At 38.7% G+C, this 13,138-nt stretch overlaps 1 protein-coding gene across 2 annotated transcripts in view; it reads right to left on the reverse strand.

Moving 5' to 3' along the window:
• The window catches only part of NFATC3 (nuclear factor of activated T cells 3), a 78,427-nt gene that overhangs the window by 54,615 nt on the left and 10,674 nt on the right, over positions 1-13,138 (reverse strand). For both annotated transcript variants that reach the window (XM_075433799.1, XM_075433798.1), the window contains exon 2: positions 5,479-6,610. In XM_075433799.1, coding sequence (XP_075289914.1) covers positions 5,479-6,610 — 1,132 coding nt within the window. The remainder of the gene's footprint in view (positions 1-5,478; positions 6,611-13,138) is intronic.

A 13,138-nucleotide genomic window follows, 5' to 3' on the forward strand; every position in this document is an offset into this window, starting at 1 on the left:
GTTCAGTTTTGGGCCCCTCACTACAAGACAGACATCGAGGTGCTGGAGTGTGTCCAAAGAAGGGCAACGATGCCAGTGAGGAGTCTAGAGAACAAAGTCTTACAAGGAGTGGCTGAAGGATCTGGGGCTGTTTAGTGTGGAGAAGAGGCTGAAGGGAGACCTTGTTGCTCTCTACAGCTACCTCAGAGGAGGTTGTAGCCAGGCAGGATCTCCCAGGTAACTAGTGATAGGGTGACAGGCAACAGCCTCAAGTTGTGTCAGGGGAGGTTTAGATTAGATATTAGGAAAAATTTCTTTACTGAAAGAGTGGTCAGGCATTGGAATAGGCTGCCCAGGGTGGTGGTTGAGTCCCCATCCCTGGAGGTGTGTTTAAAAAACATGTAGATGTGGCACTTGGGGATATGGTTTAGTAGGAATGGTGGTGTTGGGTGGATGGTTGGACTCGATCTTAGAGGTCTTTTCCAACCTCTGATTCTGTGACTGTCTGATGGATGAAGAATTGGTTGGATGGTTGCACCCAGAGGGTAGCGGTCAACAGTCTATGTCCAGATGGAGAGGGGTGACAAGTGGTGTTCCTCAGGGGTCCATACTGCACAAGTGCTGTTTAATATTTTCATCAATGACACAGACAGCAGCATCAAGTGCACCCTCAGCAGGTTTGCAGATGACACCAACCTGAGTAGTGTGGTCAACATACCTGACGGATGGGATGCCATCCATGGAAACCTGGACAAGCTCAAGAAGTGGGCCTGTGTGAACTTCATGAGGTTCAACAAGGCCAAGTGCAAGGTCCTGCACCTGGGTTGGGGCAACCCCCGGTATCAGTATAGGCTGGGAGGAAAATGGATTGAAAGCACACCTACAGAGAAGGACTTGGGTGTCCTCATAGATGAAAAGCTGGACAAGAGCCAACAATGTGTGCTGTCAGCCCAGCAGGCCAACCGTGTCCTGGTCTGCATCAAAAGAAGCGTGGGCAGCAGATCCATGGAGGGGATTCTGCCCCTCTGATCTGCTCTGGTGAGACCTCACCTGGAGTCCTGCATCCAGCTCTGGAGCCCTCAGCACAGGAAAGACATGGACCTGTTGGAGCGGGTCCAGAAGAGGGCCACAAAAATGATCAGAAGGACGGAATGCCTCTCCTACGAGGAAAGGCTAAGACACTTGGGATTGTTCAGCCTGAGGAAGAGAAGGCTCTGGAGAGACGTTATAGCAGCCTTTCAGTGCTTAAAGGGAGCTTCTAAGGAAGATCCTGTCAATGCTTGTCTAAAACCAGACTTTTTAGCAGGGCCTGTTGCGATAAGACAAGGGGTAATGGTTTTAAACTAAAAGAGGGTAGATTTAGACTGGCTATAAGGAAGAAATTTTTTACAATGAGGGCGGTGAAACACTGGAACAGGTTGCACAGAGAGGTGGTAGATGCTCCATCCCTGGTACCATTTAAGCTCAGGTTGGATGGGACTCTGAGCAACCTGATCCAGGTGAAGATGTCCCTGCTTGCTGCAGGGGGTTTGGACTAGATGACCTTTAAAGGTCCCTTCCAAACCAAACTATTCTATGAAGTATGACTCAGGGCACATAATCTACATACATATTTCATATGCTACACACTGGGAGATTATGGGTTTCTGACCAAAAAACAAGCTGTCATCTAACAAAACTGTTTGGATGGCATCTGAAATATGACTAAAATGCTCAAAAGCACATTATACATTTTTAAAGTACTGCACACTTACTGAACACAAAAGACAGAAGGAAAACATGGTCAGGACCTGACAAACTGGATTACAGATGTACAAAACTTTAGATTAGCATTTAGAGAAGAAGGTGCTCTCTGCACATTTCACACCATGTCACATGTAAGGCAAGTTATCCCCACTTCTCCCAGGGGTCAGTTTATTGCAGCTGAGTGTGCACAGGTGTCAGAGTCACTTCACCGGTTTGGAATCAATCCTCTAGCTTACTTCATGCACTACTTTGTGCTTGACAACACAATCAAGACATTTTAAAAGCATATTAATCTCAATATATGTAGTAATTTGTATTACAATTATTACTATATACAATAAGTTATTACATTAATCTTAATATATGTAACAATTTGTATACAATTAATACATTACCATACATAATAAGTTGTAAATTGCAATTAATATCTAACCCTCTATGACAACTGAGGTGCTCACTTTTGGTCACCATCATAAACTATTCAAGAAACAGCGCATCTTCTTGCATTTCATTTTTATTCCTAGGAGTAAACTTAGCTCCCCTACTTTATAAGCATCAAAATTATAAAATATTAAATGACAGAACGAAATGTTTTAACATACTGAAGATGCATACTCTCACAGCACTTGTGGAACAGGCTACAACTACTAAGTAACTCAACATTTCACTGAGGATACAGCTGCCAATGCAGCCATTTCCACTAAATCAATCAAATGTAGTCAGACTACTTTTTTGACAGCAAATGTATACAGCTTAACAGTTTTATTTGGTTTACTTCTGAATAGGTGGAGTCTTTATTGTCTTCTGCATGCTTGCCCATCTTGTATTTAGATAAGTTCTTCAGTGCCAGCTTCTAAATAAATTCTGACATTTAAAAAAATATTTTTACTTCTTAAAGCAAGCCGTAAAATCAATTTTTATTCAGTTCTGCTCAGCTCTCCCTACTACAAGAGGAAGCAAGTTTAACAGAATATCTATTTTTATAACTATTTGGTCATCCCACAAGAGAACCATAGATTCACATGGTTGCCACACACTTCTATGTTCATGTGCTTTTACCCTTCAGTAGTGCTCGCCTTTTATGAATTGTGTTAGCCTGCGAGCTAAGAACAATGCCAAGTTAGAACTGCTGAGGATCCTACACAAATATAATACAATTCCAAAATACACAATTAAGGAAAAAACAGTTATCGTTGCTCTAATCAGAATGAAAGATTCTAGTAACAGACTGTGCACCTTTTATAAACAGATCAGCAGTCTACAACAAAATTCAAAAAAAGAAAACTTCAAGACAGTTAATGTATCTGTCAACACAGTAGTTTCAGGTCTGGTAAAACAGAATTTTCCAGCTAGCAGCTTTGCATCTTTACTGTTAAACTTCATATTCATAAATGGTTACGTGGAAGAAAAAAAGAAAAAAAAAAAAATCACTTCTACCCACTAAAATCAATACCTTTCTGAGGAGGGGAGAAATTTAAATTTGAGGTTATACAATTAGGCAAAAATGACAAAATGGCTGAGGAAGCATTGTTTAAATATATTTAGATATTAACAATCTAAGCTAGTTGACGACTTCTAAGAAATATTAAAATTAAGTTTTGTGTAAATAAGAGAAGTTTTGTATTAAAAATGAGCCTTCTGCGTGACACTGATCTGCCAACACACAGGAGTATGTTCAGCACTAAAGCTGAAGAGTTCATTGTTGGAACTCAGATGAACGCTGAAATCTGTTTGACAGCACCTATTAGAAGTCACCCTTCAGAAAGCTCTTAAAGCTATTATTCACTTATCTTCTATTTGTTTTAAGGCTGTTTCACTGCACCCTGAAAGTACAGGTTTATATTACACCCATTTGTGTTCGCAGTTTCCTTCTTAGATATTCAATAGTAAAAGTTCAGCTGAATTTTCTCTACTAGTTCTTTGCCTAAAACGCACATGGAAAGGGTCAGCTATAGCAGCCTTTAAAAGGTGACCGAGTGCTTCTATATTCCACAAGAATGACATCCCCGAGAATAGTCACATACACAACAGAGAACAAGAGCGATATTTTAAAACATTTTTTCAACAGGCTTGTTCATCTGACAAGCCATCAGGAAGTAATACACTCAGATGTTAAAATAATGCAAAAATGATACCGAATTTGGTAAAAGCCACTAGAAGGGGAAATTACATAAAAAAGAGCATGCTGCCGTGAAAGCCAGCATCCACTTTTCAACAAGCTGTGCTTTTGAGGGAGGTCCCTTAGAAGAATACCTCTTCAGGAAGCTTGGCTTACTGGACAATAGTTAATTCTAGTTTTCTGGTAAGAATTTAAAACTCAGAGCCAGGGGGAACAAAAAGTCTCCTACAGGGCACCTCTGAAGGCTGGTCAGAAACATTTCTTTATTTTGCTTCGCTTACTTTGGGGAAGGAGGTGGTAGAGTGGAGGAAGGTGTTAAAACCATTAATATTTTCTAAGCCATTCTTTCTAAAATTAGAAATACAGAGTGCAAACACACGTGCTTTGAAAAGGTGACTGCAATGAGAAGAACACTGTATTTTGTCATCAACTTTTAGGATTCAAGGTTTGTCTTTTTCAAAATAAAGCATAGATGTGGAGGATCCTACCCTATCTGCCCCCCATACGCCCCTTTAAAGAAAGGGGAATTGCTTCATCCACTACATCCTTGAAGAGCAAGTCTTCAGCTTATTCTGTCTGCGGACAGAATACTATTTTAATCAAAGTTATTTTTAAATTGAATAGACTAACGTGGAAGCACTGACATTTAGATCTATAACATGTCTTTTATACGGATAATTGTGCTTTACAGATATTATCTGATGTACCTTTCTTAGAAAATGTGCACACAAAAGATGTCTGCAGCTTCTTACTCCCAGTACCAGTACCTCTCTTAACTCTTATTTTTAAAACCTAGCAGAGCAAGACAAAGGTTCAGGAATCAAATGGATAACTTGAACTGAGTGACCACAGTGTCTGTCCATTCAGCAGCAATGTTGCTTGAGGAGTTCTTATTTCTACTTTACCCACTGTATTGTGCAGGCAAAGTGATTCCAGCAGCTGTATGGTTAGAAAGATTACAGAACTGCTCCATCTAAAAAGGAGCAAAATGGGAAGGAGGGTGAACTTTCCCCCCAGCTGAACCAGAGCCTCCACAAATTATCCTGCTTGCACATGACAGGACTACAAAAGGAAAAGAGCTAGTGAACTCAGCACCACCCTTGGAACTACAGCCCAGAAATCAACTCTTTCTGGATATTTTTCAGCATGGCATGCAAACTTCTTTTATCTATTCTATTTCTAGAATTCTATCAGCCAAAAGAAGCAATTAAAAACAAAAGTAAATAAACTCTCCACCTCTTTTGTGGTCTCAGTTTTACAGAATCACTTAAGTCACATTTCTGTAGCTATACGAAAATGTTAACTCCTCAGATTATATGGAACTGCAAAGTGTGTACAAAATCTGAAGACATTTGATTCAGCTGCGTTCTGTGCATGTACGCAAACAAACTTTATTTAAATTGAACTAATCCTATGCTACAATGCATCTAATATACTATTAAAAGAAAAAAAGATGGGTATTTGGTGTCTTAACTTGGTTTTTCCTAATTATATCAGCTACCTGCCTACAAGAAGCTTTCTTCAAGAAGTCTTAACGTATCACCAAAATATAACCACATTTATACGTATATCCAGGATGCACAAGATGGGGAAAATGGGAGGAAAATCTTCTAAAGGACTTTCTAATCACTTACCGAAATATAGGAGTGTGACCAGGCTTTGGTTTGTTCCAAGTAAAGTGCGAAGGAACGGAAAGAAATTGGTCTCCAGGCAAATCTTTTTTCAAGGTGTGCTGAGATCCAGAGCAGTCATCTACTGCAGTTTCAAGGGATGACGGTAAGTTACCCTGTTCTTCAGGACAGATATCTATTTTTCCAGATAAAGTGGCAGTCTGATCCTCTGAGGTCTTTCTTGTTTTCAGAGGAATATCAGTCTCTGTACAACACTGAAACGGTGAAAGGCCAGAATTAAGGCCTTGTACATTATGGATGGAAGTGTTCAGCCACGTGTCTTCTGTTATGCTTCCTCTGGGAGAATGGCCAGGTGATGGAGTTGGAGAATGGTGAGGAGAGAGAGAACCAGCATAGCAAATGTCAGCGCTGGAGTGTCGTCGTTTCCCACAGGGGGATGTAGGTCTTGATGAGGGCCTTGATGCTGGTCTAGCGCTTAGCCAATTTTCATCTGTAATACTAGTTCTAGGAGAATGACAGGGAGACTGTCTAGGTGACAAGGCGTGCCCAAATCCATAAGGCTGCTGCCAAGATTCATCACCGGGACCTCTCGGAGAACCACCAGGAGATGCCAAAGGAGAGCCAAGGGTAAATCGAGCAGCTGCTTCATTTAGCTCTGAGTCTACATCATCATAAACATGGGAGATGGATTCACAAGAGGAAGCATCTGAAAACCAACTTCTGGACGAAATGCTGCTGGCAGGGCTTGGACTAAGGGATGATTCCCTGTATGATGGCTCAAGAGGAAGATAGAGATGGTCCCGTGAAGGCCTTTCCATATATTCATTTTCTGTGCCATTTGTGTGCAATTCATCTTCATTGGCTTCAATCCCTTGATGACAGTTAGGTGAAATGGATGTGATTTGAATACTAGGGCACTCAAAGGGTTTGGGTCCACCTAGTGGACTATATTTGGATTCTGGTACCTCACAAGTTCCTTCATAGTTCTTATGACTCTGAAGTCTTGTAGGTGGTGACAGAGGAGAGGAGTGAGACTGCAATCCATGGCGAGGAATACAAATCGGCTGATTTACAGAGGAGGATGGTTGATCTACATTAAAGATGTATATGGACGCACAGTCATCTGATTCAAGGTCTGAAAACAAAATTTTTAAAAAAAGAGGAACAGAGTCAGAATGCAATACTCGGAAAATGCCATAATCTTTTGTTTCCCAGCTAGAGCCTGTTTTCAACATCCTAGACATTTCCCATTACACTAGTCACACAAGGTAAAGCTTATGCTTCATTTTAAATTTTCCCCAGACATATTTACAACTAAATAGGACTACAGCACAGTTTCCTGTCAAAAATCTTGTTTTCAACCAGATTCCACAGTTTATACACTTCTTCAGTGGTTGAAAATATAATACACATAGAAAAAGGATTTAAAATCTACGCTGCAACACTCAATTCAAACTACCTTAACTACATTCCATTCACAATTAAACATTTTTAATCATAATTCACTAAAAATTAATCTTTTTGACACAAATAGGACCATGATCCTTTCTGCAAGCCCACTAGTCAACACTTACAAGCACCAGAATATAGCATATGTAATATTTATCTCCTTTAACACTAGAAAGCTTCTTACAGTGACTCAAACGTCAATGAAGATTATAAACTAAAAACACGCAATCAAGAGAGGCCTAACAAAGCATACTATTAAAGATATTATGAAGAATCTTATTCCAAAGATCTTCTTTTGTTTCTTAGAAAACTCTCAAGTGCCCATCCCACAGAACAGCATTTCTCAAGTGCAGTCTCACGAAGTTTGAGCACAAGTTGTTCAGTATAAAAAAGCCAAACCAAAATATTCTCAGATCTCACTAACTTCTTCAAAACTCAGGAAATATTCCTAAGAAAAACAAGAATTTGAGAGGGAGTGAAAGTCCAGATAACAAAATCAGCAGCTTTGTCTCACAGAACTGAAGCAGATTTTCTTGCTCTGCTTCTCAATATTGAATTAACCACCAGTACGAGATACCTGTCTGAAACAAGAGTAGAAAACACAGCTTTTTTTCTTATTTTGTAATCACGATGCTTCCACTCTTCTTTCTTTCCCCTCGGACAATAGAGCCTTCCCTCTATAATCATAGCAAGTAAGTATGCAGGAGACCTCAGGTAGTTCACTAGTTTATCATCTCCTAACAGATGAAATTAAACGTACTTGGACCATCCTCAGTAGACACTGAAACTAGTCTCATAACCTGTTAACAACATTGTCTCTACAACCAGAGTAATTCGTTTTAATGCTGAATCACTTTTGAGAGCTTTTGACCCATCACTAATATTTAACATTATTACTATTATACTGTTTCTAGTGCATTGCATGTGGGTTTTTTTGGTTTTGAATTTTTTTTTTTTTCAGTAGTAGGGGCATATCATGCAGAAGCATAAATGTTTCTGCAAACTAAAATGCTCCTGTGTCAAATGTGACAATGAGACATCAGGTTCATACAATTATTTTCCATAAATCCAGACTGGATGACATTAATTGCATCTCTGGGTATTAGCGCCTTTTTTTTTTTAAGTTTTTTTTTTAATCCTGAGTATCAGTAGAATATTAATACTTGTTTTAAAATAAATCTAGTCTCTCTCACAATCCAACAAAATATCCAGACAGGAAGCCACATATTTTAGGCCTTTCCATGATGGAAAAAATTAGTATATTAATGAAGTCATTCTATTACCAGTTTTACTAATAACAATCAGCTTAAAATTAACAGAAACAGAACAAAACAGCATCTCCTCAGAGATAACAAGGAAGCATTTTCAAACGGAGAGAAAGCATACTGTTACCAAGGAACAGATTATGTTCCCCAGACAAAAAAAAAAAAAAAAAAGCTGAGGGTTCATGGACAGGGAGCACATCTATTAGTTATCCATCTATTACATCTATTAAAGCAGGCTCAAAATTGCATTTAAGACTAGTACAAAGTAGTTTTATAAGCACTGTGTGATTTTAGATACATTACATACAGTCATATACATTACAAATATCCGTATTACATAATTATATGATTAACAACTATAGTATGTGTTAAGAGCACAAAAAAACAGTATAGGCTAATTTCTAAACAAGCATATGCTAAAAGGATCACGATGTTCAGCAAGGATTATTTGGTATATCATACAAATAATTAACACAAGCTCACTACATTGAACACTACCAAAACTGTATTTCCCTACACTTTCACTAGGATAAGAAACATTTTTAAAAACTTTCATTGGGGGGTCTGTCTTTTTGCTGTTTCCTATCACAAAACATGAAATGCAGACAGTAGTTAGTCACAGGTTTTCCACATCTATCATATTCATGTGCAAGATCTCAGATGTCCTTGTTTCCTAACTCGGTACTAGAAACGTAGGTCAAGGGGAGAAAAAGGCAATCCCAATAAAAGCAGTTATCCAACTACTCAAAACTTAGAAATAAAACATTACAGGTACAGAAATTTTGAAATGATAATAATAATGTTACAGGAAAACAACAGTTGGAAGTCTTCTAGCCCTGTGCACAATCATTTACTGTCATTAATGGCTTTAGGAACAGTAGCAGCACATTGTTTGTGCTAAAACTCTCACCATTGCAATGAGCCTTATTTCTTTTGCAGTAATAATCAAGAAATATTAAAATATTTAAGACAATTGTCCACTTTCATTGTCACTGGGATTTGCAAAAAGCAGATGTACATTCAAAATCTAAGTTTCATGGAGCCAAGGTGGAGAGGTCAGACTAGCACTGAATTATCAACAGCAGCTGGGAAGAACTGGGGAAGAAATGGAGAAGGCAGGAGAGCACTCTTCTGATTCAGGCTTCTTTGGTCCCTCTCCACAGCAAACAACTTCTGCTGAGTTTGGCACCGTGCTTTCTCATCATCCCTCCCCAGCAGCATACACATGCACACTCCAAGAACAGGAAGCTAGCAACCTAGAGTAAGAACTATGCATCTAATGAACACCAAATCCCAAAAGCATGCTTAAGGACTGTGGAAACAATATATTTCAAAGTCTAAATCATCCAAAACATTTTCAGATGTGATCAATAAACAGGTAAATTCATTTTAGTTTGCACAAACTCTCCCTTGTATAATCACATGTTCAAATAACTTGTGAGTTGCTCATACAAAAGACAACACTAACTACTAAGACCTTTACAAATTGTTAATTATACTAGACTATTTACCAATAATAATTTTTGTCCTACTAAAGACTGTAGAGACAATCCAATCTGGAAGAGCCCTCTAACCAATTTGAAGGAACTAGTAAACATACAAAGATGAATATAACTTGGGTGAAAGCAATGCGAAGGAAAAAAAAGGGAAAAAAACCCCAGCTGACCATTTTTAAGATGGAAAGGAGTGAGTATAGCTCAAAAAAGGAAAAAAAAAAAAATCCAACACAGGGCTTCAAGAAAGCAGAGGGTAAACAAACTCAAGGAAGTCTCAAGGCAAGTGCAAGGCAAAAAAAGAGTCACGGAGAAGCCCAAGGCAAAAAATGAAGTTATGGAAATCCAGTTACTTCATAGGAGAGCTATTGCATCCAAACAATCCTACTGGGGGGAGGAAAGACAGTAAAGCAGTGAAGCTGGCCAAGTCATGAGGCCTTCACTGACCATAAAATATAAGAAAGAAGTATTCAAGAAACAGAAACTAGGTCAGATTACTAAAGTAGAGCATATAAACTACCACAAGCACATGGGGACAAGATGATAGATAGGATAGACACAGCAAAATACAAAGACCAAGAGAAGAAGTGCCATTCACATCAAAAGCCTGCCATGACCCTGAAAAGGCAGGTGTGTTAAACGCTCTTTCTTTAGTAAAGTCAACCAAGTAAACTGCTAACAAATAGCAATGCAGAGTAAAGAAAACTGGTCTATATAAAAGGTTAAAAAGTACTAAAGAATTATGGGCCAATAAGTTTAACTTCAGTTTTAGAAGTAGTATTAATAGTTTATTTGTTCCCGTAAGCATTTAGAAGGAGACAGGGAAACAAAACAAGAAGTCAATGTTTGCTAAGAACAAAACCACGTCAAACAAATTTCATCTTACAGACAAAGGAGGTCTTCTGCAGCACTAGCATAAAAAGAAACTCAGCTGTGTTTTAACTTACTAGGACTTCAAACACTACCATGCATAGAGAAACCAGTGAGTCTAGAAACTTAGTGAAGCCTTCTTCCCCACCGTGCTGAGATCAGGTTTACTACTGAGGGATCACAAAAGTTAGCAGATGCTCTATACTCACATAGTACATATAACCTATACAAAGCTGCAGGCTTCCACCACAACCTTACATCAGGTATCTGTGTCATCTTTCATCAACAAGAACCAGAAGGGCTGTCATTTCGAATGCGTATTTGCTACCGTCTGGAAACAGACTAGTTTGCAAAAGCTCCTGTTCAGTATTAAAACAATGCTGGCTCATCCCTTACTAAGCTGCTAACTACACTTCAACATAAGCTGTCTAACTGGAGAATATAATTACACAATATCCACAACAACTGCTCCTAAAGTACATTTTGCTCACTATTTGCCATATCAGACTGCACATTCAGGACTAGTAATGCCTGCCCACCAGTTGCGCACTCCTCAACGACTCACTGGTACATGCATGTGTGCAGCTGTGCAGTGAGCCAGATTTCTCCACAGAAGGAAGGTCAATAACTCTCCAATGTCTGAACACAAGCCCTGTGCCAAAATTATTCAAACCACTTTATTATTCTAGGTTTGTAAGCCCATAAACAAACAGGTTCAGACAATGGCGTTGTTATAAGGTACTCAGAAAGTGCAACACGACCTAGGTCTCAAAAATACTACCGTGAAAACGGGATCAGTAATCAAGTCCTTTAAACAGCATGAAGAAAGACGTTGCTACAGACATCATGTGTGTTCTCAGGCAAGTTATCTAATCTGTCTCCACTCCCAAACTTTAAAAAGAACGACAACCTCTTCTGTTTTTCAGTTCTCTTGACAGTTACCATTATCTCTTTCCGAACATGATGGTATTATACAGAATGTATATAAGTAAATAAGAACACAAAGCATATGCAGCTCCATTCTCAGATATCATTATTCTGCTTATTTGCAGCAGTTCATGTATTTCTTGGGATGAAAGAGTAGTCTTAATCTTCATAAAGAACCCAAAATACACAGTAGTCATAGTTTTCCTTTTATGCACTTAAAAACACAATCGGAGTTCTTGTTGGTACACTACCACACTAAAACTCTGTAACTGGATATTTAACTCGTTTTCCATTGCAGCACATAAATTCTCCAGAGACACTTCCTACAAACTTCAACATCAGTTGTAGCAGGCAACTTAAAAATACAACCCAAAAAAACCCCTAAAAAATACAGCAATACATTAGTTTATAAGGAGTGTAACTAACTAGTAAGCCACCAAATACAGTACTAAAACCTTATAAATTGTGAAAACAATTAAGGTAGCAAGGTGGAGCATGCGGAAGACATCCCTATAGACCAAGTTTAGCAACACACAACACAGCAGTGCTAGCTTAAGCTTTCAGAAAACGATGATTTACAACAACTGTCATTTTATGAAGGAGTTCTCCCTCTTCAATGATTTTGTGTTCTGTTTCATGGTCATATCAGATTACTCATAAAGGATAAAAATAAATTTTCCTTCTGTCAATCATGTACGCTAGAGCCAGCCCTGTCATACCCATCAGAATTTCATTTGTTTTCTTGTGTTAAGGAAGAATAGTAGAAATGTGCAAGAAAAACAATCTTCTCAACAGTGTGAGCTCTTCAATGCATCTTTTCCAAATTCTAGTCCAGACAAAAATCAATCATCCTCAGTAGAAATGCAGAGGAATAATGAAGCTGTACTAGTTTAAGCAGTTTCAGCAAGGCAGTAATACATCATATCAAATGTTTACAGCTGACATTGAATAAAAAAAAACATGCTGGCTCTCAGGGCATAACTACGTTATGGTTTTTTTTCCAGTAGCAACTACCCCCCGCCCCCCCCGGGGGGAGGGGAACTGAGAAGAGAGGTATTTTTAACGTAGATGATTTTGGCAATCAATTTGCAGTGCAGCAACGTAAACACGTGTACACACACAACTGACAAGATGGCAAGCTTTAGGACATGGGGAGAAACGAGCAACCAGGACAGGAACTGCAGGTATTTTCACTACCAAATTAAAATGCAACATGCAACTAAATCCTTAGGCCATAGCCTAGTATGGATTCAAACCAGAATGGCTGTCTTAGCGTACATTCAGCTTTACCCTGAAGTAACAGAATTAAGTTCCAAATAGGGAAATAACAGTCACAAAATTTTATTTGGTGTCTAACAAACACAAACTAAATAAACCTGAAAATCAAAAGTATCTGCTTAAGCTGTAAGCAAATTTCACAAAATTAGGTACTTCTGTTGCAGCAAATGGAGTTAATATCAGCTGAGGTTTTTCCCTATTTTAAAAATACATAAGTTCCCATAATCTTTCATAGCAGAGTGCTTTGAGCTACGTTCATAAAAGGTGATGTAAAAGCAGGTACAGAATCCAGCTTGTAACTGTAAGGCTGAACAAAAATTAGTCATTCTAAGTTCAGTTACAAGAACAGAAAATAGCAACCAGAAGTGCTAGGCAGTGCTT

This window comes from Opisthocomus hoazin, chromosome 12, assembly GCF_030867145.1.
Source record: "Opisthocomus hoazin isolate bOpiHoa1 chromosome 12, bOpiHoa1.hap1, whole genome shotgun sequence".
In the NCBI taxonomy this organism is placed as follows: domain Eukaryota; kingdom Metazoa; phylum Chordata; class Aves; order Opisthocomiformes; family Opisthocomidae; genus Opisthocomus; species Opisthocomus hoazin.